The sequence below is a fragment of the Aspergillus japonicus genome (genome assembly GCF_003184785.1).
Source record: "Aspergillus japonicus CBS 114.51 unplaced genomic scaffold BO86scaffold_49, whole genome shotgun sequence".
Taxonomy (NCBI): domain Eukaryota; kingdom Fungi; phylum Ascomycota; class Eurotiomycetes; order Eurotiales; family Aspergillaceae; genus Aspergillus; species Aspergillus japonicus.
In genome coordinates, this window is record NW_020291686.1 from 74,643 (window position 1) to 90,527 (window position 15,885).

At 55.2% G+C, this 15,885-nt stretch overlaps 7 protein-coding genes across 7 annotated transcripts; 2 read left to right on the top strand and 5 right to left on the bottom strand.

The window, feature by feature from the left end:
* Positions 1–1,261: 1,261 nt before the first annotated feature.
* BO86DRAFT_402123 (uncharacterized protein) lies at positions 1,262–1,715 on the bottom strand (the record flags this gene model as incomplete). Its single annotated transcript, XM_025673827.1, has 3 exons — positions 1,262–1,300; positions 1,366–1,427; positions 1,496–1,715. The coding sequence occupies 3 exons, from the start codon at positions 1,713–1,715 to the stop codon at positions 1,262–1,264; spliced, it is 321 nt and encodes a 106-aa protein (XP_025524994.1).
* Positions 1,716–2,982: 1,267 nt separating this feature from the next.
* BO86DRAFT_436523 (uncharacterized protein) lies at positions 2,983–4,204 on the bottom strand (the record flags this gene model as incomplete). Its single annotated transcript, XM_025676018.1, has 1 exon — positions 2,983–4,204. The coding sequence occupies exon 1, from the start codon at positions 4,066–4,068 to the stop codon at positions 2,983–2,985; it is 1,086 nt and encodes a 361-aa protein (XP_025524995.1). The 5' UTR covers positions 4,069–4,204.
* Positions 4,205–4,565: 361 nt separating this feature from the next.
* On the bottom strand, positions 4,566–6,136 carry BO86DRAFT_458021 (SDR family oxidoreductase). Its single transcript, XM_025677261.1, has 5 exons — positions 5,965–6,136; positions 5,617–5,899; positions 5,378–5,561; positions 5,050–5,309; positions 4,566–4,990 (listed from the first exon to the last, which is right to left on the bottom strand). The coding sequence occupies exons 1-5, from the start codon at positions 6,063–6,065 to the stop codon at positions 4,649–4,651; spliced, it is 1,170 nt and encodes a 389-aa protein (XP_025524996.1). The 5' UTR covers positions 6,066–6,136; the 3' UTR covers positions 4,566–4,648.
* Positions 6,137–6,582: 446 nt separating this feature from the next.
* BO86DRAFT_343948 (NAD(P)H-dependent flavin oxidoreductase) lies at positions 6,583–7,793 on the bottom strand. Its single transcript, XM_025669167.1, has one exon. It carries the CDS (start codon positions 7,681–7,683, stop codon positions 6,628–6,630), a length of 1,056 nt encoding a protein of 351 aa, XP_025524997.1. The 5' UTR covers positions 7,684–7,793; the 3' UTR covers positions 6,583–6,627.
* A 341-nt stretch (positions 7,794–8,134) lies between these two features.
* BO86DRAFT_436529 (Gfo/Idh/MocA family protein) lies at positions 8,135–9,312 on the bottom strand (the record flags this gene model as incomplete). The annotated part of the gene is made up of 3 exons (XM_025676019.1): positions 8,135–8,863; positions 8,922–9,206; positions 9,259–9,312. The coding sequence occupies 3 exons, from the start codon at positions 9,310–9,312 to the stop codon at positions 8,135–8,137; spliced, it is 1,068 nt and encodes a 355-aa protein (XP_025524998.1).
* Positions 9,313–10,002: 690 nt separating this feature from the next.
* On the top strand, positions 10,003–12,090 carry BO86DRAFT_449883 (uncharacterized protein; the record flags this gene model as incomplete). Its single annotated transcript, XM_025676759.1, has 6 exons — positions 10,003–10,057; positions 10,253–10,434; positions 10,690–10,845; positions 10,895–11,504; positions 11,562–11,757; positions 11,817–12,090. 6 exons carry the CDS (start codon positions 10,003–10,005, stop codon positions 12,088–12,090), a joined length of 1,473 nt encoding a protein of 490 aa, XP_025524999.1.
* A 1,105-nt stretch (positions 12,091–13,195) lies between these two features.
* On the top strand, positions 13,196–14,928 carry BO86DRAFT_319202 (MFS multidrug transporter; the record flags this gene model as incomplete). Its single annotated transcript, XM_025668241.1, has 5 exons — positions 13,196–13,380; positions 13,430–13,451; positions 13,513–13,586; positions 13,634–13,963; positions 14,025–14,928. The coding sequence occupies 5 exons, from the start codon at positions 13,196–13,198 to the stop codon at positions 14,926–14,928; spliced, it is 1,515 nt and encodes a 504-aa protein (XP_025525000.1).
* Between the last annotated feature and the right edge of the window lie 957 nt (positions 14,929–15,885).

The window sequence follows — 15,885 nt, forward strand, 5'->3', positions numbered from 1 at the left end:
TTCGTCCCCTTACCCCGCATTTTTCCTGAGAAAAAGTGGATCTCCCCGGTCTTGGCTGAGACTGGCCGGACAAAAAAACACGATCGATCTGCCCCCAGACGCATGGCCGTAGCCGACGCAAAGCCGGAGATACGGGGGTATTCCGCTTCACTTGCGAGAGATAGAAATCGTTTGAAGAAAGCAAGAGATTCAAGTCTTCATTATCGAAGCTTAGGATCATGCTCAACTCCAGTCCGTAACAGAGTATCAATCTTACTAAGTGTTGACAGAACTGCTATTTTCCATCCGCAGCAGCTGCTTATCACTTGTAGGGTCCCTTCAGTCAAGCTTGCTTGTGATTCCGTGCCACTTGCAAGGAGCAGGAGTTCCGGCGTCGGTCTACAGGCGCAAGTCGACTGTTGAGGAACTTGATAGCTGAGGTATTGGGCCATTGGTGTTGAGTCAGCATTCATTGTAGAATGAAGAACGTTGACCGACTGGGTATATACGTCTATATGCGATTCCAGTCCTACTATAAAGACTCGTGGAATCACACCGTTGTTGACAAGCAGAAGTTGTCGAATGATTCGAGCGGTGCTTTCCGTTCTTGTGGAAGTATACTACAGACTACATGTCCTCTTGGCTTGCTCAGTAGCAAACCTGTGACGGGTCCGTTTGCAGAAAAGGTTTCATGGCCGTTCTGCGACGGATACCCGCGGCTGTTCGTGGCTATTTCGTTCTTATCAAACTACCCGGCTGCCAGATCTGGACCGCCGATCCCGGTTCTCCGTGTGCTTGAAGAGCGCAGTGCGGAAATCTCGAGGAACGAAAAGTCATCGTGAATCTTAGCAACTGGAATATATAATGCAAGCCTGGTTGGAAAAGCATTTTGAGCTGTGGGACGGACAAGGGCTCCAGCTCGTGGCGCGACCGACCGCAAACGGCGAATCCGACCTTTCCATGGAAGAACATACGGATCGACCACTGATTATCTAGCCCTAAGATTTAATCTGCTTGGCATACATCATCCTGGATCATATTATCCACTGTTCGTGACTTGATTGAAAAAGAATAATAAATCCAATTCAACTAAGGAATACTGATTACATTTCCTCTCGGTTTTCGCTCGTCGCTACACCAATACACAAAATTCCGCTTTCCCTCACGATCCATATTCACCAAGAATCGTTGCCTTGGGGTAGATCATCTCCAATGCATTGCACAACATGGAGCTAGCACAGCAGAAGTGCATCGCTCGGTTCTCGCAGCCACGCTGAGGCGTCTAGCTGCAGACGATGTAGGAATCCCACTTGCCATATTTCTGGTGGTCCCAGTGTGTTAGTGGCTTCCTTGCATTGAAGACTGGAGTGGTGGAGGATAACGTACTGGAGCTGGCCAGGCGATATACTTGCCACTGTAGCACACGAGGTTGGTGCAGCCATAGTCATCTTTTGAACCCGCTCTGTCAGAACTGTCCTTTGCCTAACAAATGAGCGCTCGGTGTTTTAGCACTTACACGACAGCCCGCATTTGGTCCCGGCCACGCCACCTTTATCCTTGCTATTGACGACAGCCCCTTTGCAGTAGAAAGTGGCCTGGCCTCGCTTCACGATATCAAACTCATCGGCACTTCCCTCGGGACCGTCGATGAATTCGAGGTCGTCCTCGTCGGGGGTCGGGGCGGCGGTGACGAGGTTGAGGGCGGCAAAGACGGCGAGGATGTTCTTCAACTGCATCTTGATTGAGGATGGGTGGTCCGAAGGGATTTGGGTGAGGCTCTTTGTGTTGCTCTGTGATTGTTTGTTGTTGATGATGATGAGGAGAAAAAATACAGGGTTGTCCAGGATGCATTGAGCATTTTATAGACAAGGTGCCCAGGTCTAGACCGGGTCGTTCGTCTTGCAGAGATGCGATCTCTGATCTCACGACTGAATGCTTGAAGAAGATCTTGATGAGATTCACGAGCTACAGACATTGCTTCTGAGGATGAAGATCGAGTTCTCGTAAAGTATGGCCGTGATAGCGGGTACTACAGCCGCTCAACTGCCCGGCGTATTGGGCTGGCCGCCTCGTAAGATTAAGTACCAGACCTACGGGGATCGCCACATGGATCCATCTGGGCAGGCGTTTGTTTGGTTTCCCGGCGGGATGGGTCTCTCGAACCGAACTCCCAGACTGCTCCTGAGCTAGATTTCCATAAGGCTCTAACGATTAGGTTTGAAGCAGTTTCTGGTATCCCCGGGGTCGAGGATCGCGACTAATACGAACCCCGCATCCCATCTGAGAGGAAGCACCCTGAAAGTGGGGCCAGCTTCTGTAGTGCCTGCTTTTAGCAGAGGGAAGCGAAGGTGGAGCATTCTGCCTCTCACTTTATCAGGCCTGGTCTGAGTATCACTTTGTGAGACTTGGCTGGACCTTTGCTTGCTGGCGAATGGAGTCATGGGTCGTGTTCAGCGTCCGTGCCATGCTGTCTTACCAAGGCTAAGGTGACTTTCTCGCCTCTTCTCCTTGTTCTCCTGTTCTTGGCATGTAGAGGTCTCTCATGGAATGACTTCACGCTGAAGTGGTGAGGTCTTCGAACGGATTTACCCGGATTTCTTGCGTGGGGTACGAGAGGAACCTAGGACGCCATGGCCTGCTTGACAGGGTCTTGATTGAGCGCTAGCCATCGTGCCGCACGTTTTAGCAGGGTTACGACCCAGAGATCCAGTGACTGTGACGGCTCTCGGTGCTGAAGTCCACGAATCCGATGGCTGCACGACATCGCACGGTCACTGTTGGCAAGATGAGATAAAGATAGCAGCCAATGGTGCCAGACGACTACACTATAGCTGAGAAGGGTGAGAACGGTAAGTGAATACATCGAATATGAAGCAGCTTCAGCCAGATTCAACATTGTGTAACATATTACTATCATAATCCAATGGCTAACCAATCCACGCTAATAAAGCCCCGACAGAAAGATGCAACACGGCCTCGCTCAGTAGAGCCACACGCCCAACCCTAAAGAAGCAACGAAACACCCGCCATCCCAAGCGCAACCCATCCCCCAGTCCTCACCACCCTGGATCCCCCCGCAGTCGCAATCCACGTCGAATCCGACTTCAACGCCCCCGTCGAACCAGTGGCGAGCCCACTCTCCGTAGACGTAGCACTCGTCTCCGCAGCATGAGCCTCATTCCCCTCATCCTCCTCATCCTTCTCCTGCACATCCTTCACCCCATCATCATCCTCATCCTCATCCTCATTCTCCTCACCTTCGTCCCCGTCCTCCCTCCCATCACTATTCTCCTCCTCATCCCCATCCACCACCCGAAACACCGCCGAATACCGCACATCCTCGCCACCCTGCGCCCCCATCACCGCAAACCGGTAATCCTCCGCCAGCGTCAGATTCCCCGGCAGCACGCACGCCAGACTCCCCGAGTTGGCGACGTGCGTGGCCACCGTCGACACATTCGTGGCGGTGGACTCCGACTGCCCCTCCGTGAGGTAGACGCTCACGTGCCCGGATTTCCGGTCCGGCGCGACGGGCCACGTCACGATGGTGGTTGTGCCGCGGGCGATGGCTTGGTTTTCGGTCGGGTAGTAGGTTGGTTCTTCTGCGGTGGTGGCGTTGGTTGTTGCTGTGGAGGTGGAGTTGTTGGGTGGGGATTTGGGGGCGGTGATGGTGAAGGGGGGGGATTTGTAGGTTTCTTCTTCTTCTGGGGTGAGATTTGAGGTAGATGGAGAGGTGGTGGTGGTGGTGGTGTTGTCCGGGGAAGTGGTTGGGTCGAGGACGATGATGTACTCCTCGCCTGGCGGGATGCGGGCTGGTGGAGACCAGGAGATAGACCCTGAATTGGTGATGTTGGTGGCGATGGTGTAGAGGTTGGTGTGGTTGGTGGTGGTTTCGAGGTGGATGGAGAGTTTGGCTGAGGTGCGTTGCGTGGTGGTCCAGGCGATCACGCTGGGGGTGTTGGGGGTTAGGATCGCGGAGTCCGCGGGGGAGGTGATTCGGTAAGCCGGCTTTTGCTCGGGGGAGGCGGTGGTTAGGGTTGTGAGTGTGGTCAGGAGGAGGGGGACGATGTGTTTGGGAGGGAGGAACATTTTGGTGGTTGGTGTGATGCAGTACTCTGGAAGAGTGAGATGGTTGTAGTGATCTTTGGCTGTTTGTTGGCTGAAGGGCGACGACGCGGTGGGATTGGTGTGTAGTATTTATCCTTCTCTGCGCTGTATGGATCAGGATGAAGAGGTTTGATGGCCCGGGGAAGGCGTGGGCTGTGGAATGTGAAGGCGGATCAGGGCTATCTCCCTGAAGATGTTGGTGTCATTCTTGCCGCTGGCTTATCGTACTTGGCGTGACTTTTTGGAAGAGGCTGGGGGTATGCGAAAGAACTTTTGGAGTCTTTGTAGGCACCTTCTTTACTTTCTTGACAATGCGTTATTGGCTCTAGTGCTCTTTAATCGAAGTCACGCCCTCAATTGGCCTATCGATATTTCGGAGCCGCTTCGTTGTTCTTCTACGCGAGTCCCGCACCACCACAAGGAATGTTACTAGACACAAAGCTTCAAGCGCCAGCACATGGCATTCAACATTCAACATTCAACGGTCAACAAAAATAGCATCTTCTAGGTTAGAGCTCAGTCTTGAATATTTTGTCCAGTGATCGCTGGGCTCAGCAAACCACTATGCCCGATTCCTTCCCCCGGTCAGAGCCCTGTGCGAAGGTAGAACTCCGGCATTCTCAAAGGACCGGAACGTCTCAATCCAGGTATCAAACGTCTTATCGTGTCGCGTCCAACCCATCTTCCTCGCCTTGTTGATGGAAGAGATAGTCAACCACGATTTCCCGGTCGCCCAGTTGAAGAAGCCCCAGGTACCCCAGCCAAAAGCCTCCACCTTGCCTCCATACTCCTGCACGACCCTCTCCCAAACCTCTTGTTTGTCTTTCGCCCATTCCACCATGTCAATCTCGTTACTGAGGGTGTTGGCCTGCCCCGAGGCCTTCTCGAAGTTCGGCTCCGGTGCCTACAGCATGGTCAATATTTCCGCACCGCATCTGTTTTGATCAATGGAGAGCAACGAACCTCCACCCCGAAATACTCGGCCACATCCTGCCACATGTGCTTCCAGACGAAGACGTCGCCGTTGACATGGTTGAACACCTCATCCTTGCAGTGCTCGTGCGTGGACGCCCACACGGTGAGGTCGGCCAGACTCGGGGCGTAGGAGTTGTCGTCGATCGAGTTCCAGAAGTACTCGTTGCCCGGAAAGGCCGCGGGTTGGCCGAGCTCGCGGCAGACCAGCATGTAGATCGCGACGGTGAGTGCCTCGGACATGCCGTTCGCTGTGTGCGTCATCAGCCCGCTGCTTTCTCCTCCTTGCCCGAGTAATTTGTATGTGGGAGGCCCTCACCATGCGGAGCATAACCATTAATTGCATTCGGCCGGATGATATTATACGACCAGGTATCCCGCCGGCCCTGCACCTCCCGCAGGTAATCCTCCTGGTTGTAGTAGAAGTTATACCCCTGGTCCTTGTAGCGCGGGAAGGTCTCCTCGAGCGGCACTTTGACGGGCCCCAGGTGGACGCCGTAGTACTGTGTCGCGTTACTTTCCGGAAGGCTATCAACAAGACAGAAAGGAGATGCTCACCTTCCCGCCGGTCTGCAGACTCACGCGCTGCAACGCCGGACAGACTGCATCCACGGCATCCAGGAAGTTGCGGAACAGCGGGATATTCTTGTCCTTGAGGACGCGGAAATCATCGTCGTGCACGTACGAGGTGAAGAATGCGTGCGTGACCGGGGCGCAGATATCTTCCAGCTGTGCGATTAGTTTCGCGACTGGTCGCAGGAAGTCGGCGGCCACGAATTCCACGCGGGGATCGATCCAGGGAACCGGGAGCGGGCGGCGGGATGAGACGATGATTCGGGACCTGTGTTGGGTTGTTTTAGATGTGCTGTAGACCGTTGGGGTAGCGGGGGGTCAGGGGAAGTGCACCATTCTTCTTTGGGCTGTCGGATTAGATGCTCGACGATGGCGTAGCCGCTGATGCCGTTGGCGCCAGTCACGAAGGCGACTTTGGGGGGTTGCAGGCTCATGGTGGATTGAGGTTGGGTTGGGGAGGTGGTTTCGTGGTGATGGTGATGGGTGTGATAGTGGCCAGGTCGGGCTTTTATGTGTTGTAGTTGACCTGAGCCTACCTGGTAGCTTCGGTGGAGCTTTGCTCAACTATCCCGATTTACCCGGATGATCGTAGGTTATTTGCGTGAGGAAAGTCGATCCTTGCCATGTTTTGCTTAGTGTTGTCCTGCATGATCCCGGAATTTACGGAATTCACGGAAATGCTAGATTATGAGCTTATTATCGGGACAAGATGGAGGGAATGGGATCAGATTGGATAGAAATTAGGCAGTGTTCAAGATGAGATTGATCGTCGCCAGGAGTTCTTTGGAGGTGTTTAGTGTCGACGTGCTCGTTTGTTGAATTCGAGTATACGAGCTTGTCACCTGGGTCATGCAATACAGGTCACCTTTCATGTATAGGCCGAAACACCTGCTGTCGATCAAGATCTTACATGTAGACTTGGCCAATGCTCTCAAGCAACCTTGAGTGATACACGCAAATAACCGGCCAATTGAGAAACAAGCATACCCCCAATGCTCAAAACAAAGCACCACCTGCCTGCAATCGTTTCTTTGCATCCTCCCTCACCTCCTCCACAATCTCCGCCGCCTTTTGCACCTTCTTCACCAGCCCCACCCCGGATCCAGCCCAAAGGCTCTTCGTATCGGCAAAGGCGCCCTCCGTCTCCCGCAGCCGCCCGAGATCCCGCTGCAGCTCCGCCCGGATCGCCTCAATCCCGACCCCCTGCTGCTCCCTCTCATACCAGCGATTCACCAAACTCCGACCATCGTACATCTCCGGCCAGAAAGTGGGGCCCCACATCTCATCAAACACCCGCGACCGCGCGGTGGCCTCCCCGCCGTCCGACGCCCGAAACAGCTCCTCGCGGTACTGCGCGGGGACGACCGCCTCCTCCGCGGCCAGGAATCGCGTGCCCATGACCACCCCCGCCGCGCCCAGCACCACCGCCGCCGCGGCCCCGCGGCCGTCCACGATCCCGCCCGCGGCAATCAGCGGGATCCCGCTCCCGTCCACCGCCTGGACTTCGTCGCTGAGCGCAAGCGCATCCGCCACCTCCGGCAGCAGCGCGATCAGACTCGCGCCGCGCGCGTGGCCGTGCCCGCCCGCGTCAGACCCCTGGAGGACCAGCGCGTCCGGGCGGCACGCCCGCGCGGCGTCGATGGCTGCCTTGACGCTGCCGATCTGGATCCAGACGTGCGTGTGCGGCGACGCGGTGCGGATCATGTCCGTCCACGCGGCGAAATCGGCCGGCTCGCCAAAGGACAGCCACACGGCCGCGGGCTTGTACTCGGCGACCAGCGCGGTGACGGCCGAGGGGGCGGTGACCGCCACGATGATCCCCAGGCCGATGGGCAGGAGGTCGGTGTTGGGTGGGGGCGGGAGGTTCTGTCGCGCGATCTGTAACTCGGTCTCGAGTTCGGGGAGGGAGGATAGGAAGCCGATGTATCCTAGGCCTCCGGCGCGGGTCACGGCGATCGCGAGTGAGCTGGTGGCGAAGCCGCTCATCGGGGCGTTGATGAGGATTGGGGATTGGAGCCAGGGGAAGGCTTGGGATAGTTGGGCGGTGGACATTTTGTAGTGGTGGTGGTGGTTGGTACTGTGAAGATGAAGTGAGGGTGAAGTTGGTTTTGTGGTTGGCGGGGTATGCTTATGCGGACGTTTGTGCTTATGCTTATGGTCGATTGTTATAGCCCACACGCTGTGTGAACGGTGAGTGGGTTTAGCACCATAATTTATGCGTGGAAAGCCATTCCCCGAGATGCCGCAGTCCCGCCTGAGCAAACACCGCCTTCGTGCCTCAGGCAGTAACTCACTCGGTCACATCTTCTATGGTGGTTTGTGTAAATGCTCGGTGTCTAACAATGCGATCTCATCATGGTGCCGAGTATCAAGAGAAGAATCAAGTAGTTCCAAAATTCAGACTGGAACGGGGCCTACAGAACAAGTCAGGCATTTGAGCACCAAGCCGAACTTTATATTGCACAATCACCCCCGACATCGTCTGCGTAGCAAGACCCTAAGTCTAGTTCAACCGCGTCCCACTCTCATCAAACCGCACCACCTCCCCCGACAACAACGCATGCTGCAGCGCCTGCCCGATCTGCATGACCTTTATGCCCGCCTCCAGCGGCAGCGGCACCTCCCGGTCCTCCCGCACGGCCGCAATGAACTCGTTGGCCTCCAGCGCGAACGCATGCTCGAACCGCTCCCAGTACTCCGGCTGCACCTCGTGGCGCAGCCCCAGCGTATCCGCCAGCACCACGTGGTTCTGCCGAGGCACCACGTTGACCATCAGCTTGCCCTCCGTGCCCGTGATCTCCGTGCAGACGTCGTGGCCGTGGGCCTGCGTCCGCGAGCAGTAGAAGTAGGCGATCTTGCCGCCCCCGAACTCCACCACCCCGACCGCGTTGTCCACGTCGGACAGCGCGCGCAGCTCCGGGTGATGCTGCAGGGTGCCGGCCGCCCAGCACGCCTTCGGGGTCGGGTTCCCCAGGAACCAGAGGGAGAGGTCGATGTCGTGGATGGCGCAGTCGACGAAGATGCCGCCGTTGCGGGCAGCGTACCGCACAAAGAACCCCGTCTCGTCGCGCAGGTCGCAGGTGTTTGAGCGGACCAGGAACGGGGTCCCGATGGCGCCCTGGTCGTAGATCTTGGCGGCGGCGTCGCGGTAGGAGGCGTCGAAGCGTCGGGAGAAGCCCGCCATCACCTTGAGCGAGGGCTTGGCGCGGGCGGCGTCGACGACGGATTGTGCCTGATTGCGGCCGTCTTGTTAGTAGAGCGTCGTGTGAAGGATGAGAGGAGTCTTGTACTTCTGCAAGGTCGGTGCTGAGCGGCTTCTCGCAGAGCACATGCAGGTCCTTCGCGATCGCCGCAAGCGATTGGCTGGCGTGCACATCTGTGCTGCTGGAGATCCAGACGGCCTGCAGACCCGGGTGATCCAGCATCTGGTCGTAGTTGTCGTAGACGGTGATGCCGAAGTCGCTGTATTCTTGGTTGCTCCGGGCCCACTTGACCTCGCTCGCGTCGGAGCTGCATACTCCTACCACCTGGGCGTGAGGGACGCGATACAGGAGGGTGTGAACATGGCGTTTGCCCTGAATGAGTGTTAGTGCTGGGGTTGTCCAGGAAGTAGGAATCATCCCATACCATGCGACCAAGACCGACAACGGCAATCTTGAGAGGGTTCGTTGTTCGGGTCATGTTTGGAAGATTTTGTAGGATGGAGTTGTTCGAGAGAGAGAGAGTGTGTGTGTGTGTGCTGATGACAGAGAGAAGCATGATACGAATCTCTTGAGAAGACTTCGCCCTATTTATACAAGCATGAGTTGAATACTGTGTAGACAACCAAGCGGCACGCCGGCACCTGCCGTATCGGGTAATTCTGAGCCCGCCGTGCCCCCCGAAACTCCGCCGATACTTGCCCAAATGGGCAATATGCAGTGCCGTGTCGGCGCACGAGCGACTACTTTAGACGAGTATTAGAAGCTATTACTGGAGTTATTGTGCTTGGTTATTTGGACAATCATCTAAGAAAACTTCTGTTGGCAGGCGTAGCACACACTATGATACCATCGAGGAACGCTTGCAGTTCTGTCGTAGTCAAACCAGAGGGAGACGAATTTATCCTGTAGTGCCTTATTCTCGATCAAGCGGCGCTAAGCAGCGAACACTGAGTGATGATCGTCCAGCATTGTCATGAAGATTGTCTCCAGTGAGACCTCCAAAGCAACGATCGGAGTGATTTCCTCAGAGTGGATGTGGGGAAATGAGTGCGGGTGCGGGGTTGAGCTCCCCTCCCCGCTTGCACATTGACTGCAAAGAGCAACCGCCGCCGTCGACTTGAAGTTCCACAACAAACCAAAACTTCCATCACATCCACCTCCCAACACCATGTCAGCCACAGCCAAAGCATCGACTCCTCAGACCCCATGCTCCAACTGTCGAGGTATGCCTTGACCTCCACAGTGATTCAGCCAGGCGCTCTCGCTAATCAACCATCCATCCATCCATCTATCCAGAAAAGCACGTGCGCTGTGAGTGATGGACAAACCAACAATCTTTCCGGACCCCCTTACGCTAACTCCAACCCCGTGTGAGACCTCAGGTGATAGGCTACGGCCAGTTTGTACGCGATGCAAAGAGAAGGGCTGGACCTGCCAGCCGGTCCCACGCAAGTCACCGTTCCGACAGGGATCTACGGCGGGCTTCGACGCCAGCTTTTCGGGAAACCAGGCTTGGGTGAGCAGTGAGCCCAAGCGGTGGAAGTCACTATTCGGACAGCAGCACGTCTCCAATGGGCTGGAGGTGCCGACACGCCACCTGGTTCGGCATGCTTACGAGGAGCATTACGGGGCCCTGTTGTCCTCGCCGGAGACTAGTGGAGGAGCAAGGGTACAAACTGGCTCGTCATCGTCGGGATCTCCCGATGCACGATTCACAACTCAGAATGGGCAATTCGAAATGGACAAGGGGCATTCGCTCCTGACGCAAGGAGGCCCCGTGCTGCAGTGCTTAAGCTCAGGGCATTTGCAAGAAAGCACGGAAGCATCCGTCGTACGTTCGGCCCCGGCTGTCCAGAATCGCCAACAAGCCAATGGATCATCATCTGATCTCAGCCGTTCCAGCGCACTCAAGCGCAGGCATGGCGATGAGTCGCCATGCTATTTGGCACACCAGGCATCCTTGCAAGAGGCTTGTCTACTTCGATACTTTGTCGAGGAGATTTCTCCCTGGGTATGTTGAGCCCTATTTGCGTCGAGGGCCAGGTCCTGACACGGCGCAGTTCGATCATTGCGATCATCTCAGGCACTTCCGACTGGAAGTCCCCCGACGAGCACGGCACTGCTCGACAGTGCGAAACGCTATTTTTGCTGTGTCGGCGCGGCATCTGGCTCGTCTTCCCCAGTACAAAACCCCGCAAGGGATTGTGTACCATGGACAATTACTCACGGATATGGAAGACGCCACCGCGGTGGAATACACACTAAGGTGTATACCCGACCTTGTCAAGTTTCCCGACGTATCGGACCCGGTCGATCAAGAGAATATCATGGTCGCCGCAGTCATCCTGCGCCAGTATGAGGAGATGGAGGAAGATATGGACGACGAAGGGCCTGCAGAGACTGCCGCCCACAGCCGAGTCAACTTTCTAGCCATCACTCAGACAATCATCGAGTCGATGATGTCACATCGCGTCGAGCAGTCGCTGGCAACAGCAGCATACTGGATCGCGGTCAGACAGGAGGTATACTACGCGCTCACCAGAGAACGTGCTCCGATCATGCAGTTTCAGCCCCAGGACTGGAGAAGAGCATCGGTCGCAAATAAATTCATCATGCTCGCCAGCGAGGTCACGAAGTGTTTCTGGGAAGACCGATCGATTGATGAATGGGGTTTGTCTTGCCGTCACCAGATTTACCCAGGGGAACGAGTATAGCTGATTGGCGTAGAGCGGCTTGTGCGGCGTGAACAGGAACTGGTGGACGCGTGTCGAAGCAAACTAGTGCCTATCCTTGAAAAGCGAGCGGAGAAGCTGCAGGGCCAGCCTTTTCCGACTATCTGGTATAGCTCCGAGGATCAAATAACAGGAAGCCAGCACCTTGAGCTATCAAGAATGATCTTGACTGCCGAGAATCCGCACCTTGAGTGAGTCTACCCCTTATCACGAAGAGCGATGTCGCTTGCTGAATTGCGGGCAATACCAGAAACGCAAACCGGGCGGCACATCGCAGGACGGAATCCCAAGTACGCTCCATTGTTTTGAAAATCTGTGGCATTGCTCTGAATCACATTGATTGCAAGCCGGCTCTGGTCAATGGTGTGGTTGCTGTGAGTCTATACGGGGAGTACTTTACGGAGCCTGAAGACCGAGATGCATTGGTCACAGAAATCATCCATCGAGCTCAAGAAGTAAAGGCATGGCCGATGCAAAAGCGGCATGAACGACTAAAGCAGCGATGGCAGTGCATGGACGGATAAGTCCAATGCCGCCTTGGTGACCGCCTACTCGCGCATAGACGATTTCTGCCTCAGGCTTGCATTCTCCCTCCCAACCACCAACATTAAGTGTGCTGTACCTACAGTACGTCCGCAGTCCGACTCCCCTTCTCTGGGATGTGCTGTGCTCCCCAGACAATCTGTCCTCTATCACTTTATCCATGCGTTATGAAACTTTCAGCTAATACTGTGTACCCTGTCCTATAGGATTGCCGTCTCAAAGTGATGACGAGTCAGAATGAGGATCATCCTCCCTTCGTCTCAGGGTGATCAAACGATCCAGAAATTGCGAACAGCATTACAAATCCCGGCTGGGGCCGCTGAAGCGTGCCAAAGGGTTGATCCATCACGTTATACGCGCTGGCTGGTCGCATGTTACATCCTCAGCTATGATCCCATACCTGAAAGGGAAGCGCCCAAGGGGCAGCATGATATCATTTCTTCTGGACGCCCAATTATTTTCCGACATCACCCCGACATCGAACGCGTTGGAAGCTTGCTTTTTTCGTCGCAAACTATAAGCGCCGGGTACTTGATCCTCGCTTTTTCACATTCCAGGCCCAATGTACCCGGATCCCAGCGCCATCTTAATAAAGCTGAAGCTTTGACCCTTTCGACCGGCGCCAGGTCTTCGTGACCCTGAACATCATCAGGCGACCCACTTGTCTTCGCGGACGCGACGATGCTGATGTGTACAAGCACAGGGTCGTGAGTCGCGTGGCGTGTATACGACTCAGTATCGTCTTGAAGCATATGCAAAGGAGCTGACTCCTAGCACCTGAGCCAATGATAGCCGGCACCTCGGCATCTCAACTTCAAGGCTTCAGGTAGCACAGGACAGCTGGTGTATGGTCACCGTGCGTCCGTCGGCTATGGCCCTGTACTCTGCTGTCTTTCCAGTTCTCTCTAGGCAGCTGGCTCCTAGCGATTATCGATTAGATGTGAATGTTGATCTGCCTGGCAGCAGTGACCACCCCTTTGGCCCAGTGTAAGAGGTATGTATCCCTTGTTTAGGGCTCTTGTGCTGGGCGTTTAAAATCAACCTAGCAAACCAGGTTGATGACCAAGGTTTATCAATGTTTTCACGATGGGTGAATTAAAACTTGCAAATTATACTGACCTAGATCGTCTTGCAACGGAGCATGGGCTGGAGCTGACTCCAGATGGAGCTCACCTGCGATGGGGTAAGACCAACAGGAAGCATCCACGCAACTGGCACCCAGCACGCAAGACCTATGACATAACCGTGATCGGTCTTCTGGAGTTCTTCACGTGAGCATACCTAGTCGACTCCGTGGCATCTGCTAATGGAGTATTGTAGGACTGCGATGAGTACTTCCGGGGTGAGTCCAAACATTGCAATGATCGGGATTGTGTGCGGCGCATCAGCTAATATGTCACTAGGCCGCAACTGCAAAGGCCGCACAGCTCGAGCTAGGCACCGGAAAAACCTTCACTTTGTTTTTATATGTTTCCACGTGGGTTCTATGCTCTTCACATCCGGCGCGGTATTAACATGTCTTAGATATCTTCTGGGACAAGGTCTAGGCGGCGTGGTTTTCCCACCATACTCGGAAACGTTTGGTCGGAAACGGCTCTATGTCTTGAGTGCTCTCTTGTACAGTGTCTTCTGCCTTTTGATCGGCGCCGTTCCCTCGGCCAGCGCTCTGGTGATAGGACGCTTGGTCACTGGATTTTTGTCTGCCATTCCAACGATAGTCATTACTGGAAGCATTGAAGACCTGTTTAATTCACAGGATCGCATCTGGGTGATGCTGTATTATGTTGCCATGGCATGTCTCGGAGTCAGTGCGGGACCCATCATGAGCTCCTATGTCACGTATCGATACGGGTGGTATGTTGGCTCGAATTCCCGTCTCACTTTTGGCGCCGATTTCTGACGCACGAAGTTACAGGAGATGGGTCTTCAACATCGGAGCAATCGTGACCTGTGTTCTCGCAGCCATGCTCATGTGCATCAAAGAGTCGCGACCATCCTTGATCCTGGCCCGGGAGGTCCAAGCGTTGCGGAAGTTGACCGGTAACGAGTCGCTGCTTGCCCTCAACCCCGACTTCATGCCGGACCTTCGCACCTTTGCGCACGTAGGACTCTTCCGACCGTTACGATTGTTTTTCACTGAGCCGATAGTCTTCGTCGTGACCATGGTGTTTTCTGTCTGCGTAGCCCTTATTTATCTGTTCGCCGAGGCTCTCCCACCCATCTTCGAGGCCTTCGGCTTCAGCACGGAGGACTCGAGCCTGCCCTTCCTCGCCCTCGGCGTGGGGTTCATCCCGAACATCGCAACCCGCATCCTCGACTACCGCGTCACACAGCGACGCCTGAAGGAGGGCCTCAAGGTGAAGCCCGAGCACAAGCTGACGGGCATCTACATTGGCGCCCCCGTCCTCGCCCTGTCGCTGTGGTGGTTCGCCTGGACCATCCCCCCAGTCGGCGCGGGCATCCACTGGTTTGTCCCCGTGGTCGCCCTCTTCTTTACCGGCTACGGCCTGAACGAGATGGAGGTCGTCGTCTCGCAGTACATGGCCGACTCCTACCTCAGCTACGCCGCCAGCGGGTTCGCCGCCCTCTCCATCGTCCGGTCTCTGCTTTCCGCCACGTTCCCGTTGTTCGGTAGTGCCATGTTCGACGGGCTGGGCGCGAACGTCGGGATGTCAATTCTGGCTGCTGTAGCGACGCTATTTTGCATCGTGCCGCCACTCTTGTCGCGCTACGGGGAGCGGATGCGCAAGAAGAGCAACTTCGCCAAGTATAGCTTGCAGGTGTATGCGGAGAACGGGGTGGACTCGGACTTCCGCTAGGACTATGTTTGTTCTCACGGTGGGTTTGAATTGTCTCGCTTGATGATACATTACGAACAAATTGGACCGCGAACTGGTATCACTTCTTTTCTCTGCTTGGTTAATGCTCGAGTGGCGATTGGGAGAGGAAACATCACGACTATGCCTTGGACCTTGTTTGGTTTTTCGATTATGATGACGATAAAAATGGCCTTGTGTATGCACTAGTTACGATGTCATATAATGCTTGTTGTCTGTGGGTTTAGGCAAAGTGCAGTAACGTTATACAAAAATCATTAGTCGCGAGACCAGATATCTTTTCCGTGGCATCTCCGGCTTCGGGTTCCACCGTGATACAGTGGACATGCGAACAGCACCCCTGGGTCCTTCGACGTCTTCTTGGAGCCAAGCTTATTAGATCACCGATTGTCACATTGAGACTATTCACATATTCACACTGAGCAAGATCGAGACTACCAAGCGTGTCAGCATGTCGGCCTTCGATATTGTGGGCCGCGCTGGTGGCCGAGCTGCACGACCCGGTGCGTTTTCGCGATCGGCCGACGTACTTCGCGGATTTCACAATGAGCTCGAAGGAATTGTTGGGGATTTTACGGAGGCAAGAGCAGCAGCAGGAGAAGAAGGGGGACGCGGAGGATGGTCGAGCGTGGGCAACGCGTCCGGTCGCGTTCGATGGATGGCTGGGGTTGGCGAGGAAGCTCTGGAATCGGGATTCCGCGGGCGGCGTGCAGGATCTGCTCAATACGTGGGGGTATCAGATGCTGGGGACGTATGGGTTCTTCGAGGAGGGAAATCGGTATGGAGTGGACTTCAGTGATTGGATTGGGGCGGATTTTGGAAAGGATTGGGAGGCGTTCTGTAGGAGGCATTTGTTTAGGGCTACCCGTGGATTGAGAGGGCCGGGAGTCAGGGGGTGCACACAACCACTAGCAATTGTGTACTGTACAGTACATATTC

Excerpts from the sequence above, each read along its gene's own strand:
- BO86DRAFT_458021 (XM_025677261.1), bottom strand. The coding sequence starts at position 6,065 with ATGAGCCTGCAACCCCCCAAAGTCGCCTTCGTGACTGGCGCCAACGGC. Across the intron at positions 5,900-5,964 it reads CGACAGCCCAAAGAAGAATG|GTCCCGAATCATCGTCTCAT; the intron begins GTGCACTTCCCC and ends AACCCAACACAG. Across the intron at positions 5,310-5,377 it reads TAATGGTTATGCTCCGCATG|CGAACGGCATGTCCGAGGCA; the intron begins GTGAGGGCCTCC and ends TGACGCACACAG.
- BO86DRAFT_343948 (XM_025669167.1), bottom strand. The coding sequence starts at position 7,683 with ATGTCCACCGCCCAACTATCCCAAGCCTTCCCCTGGCTCCAATCCCCA.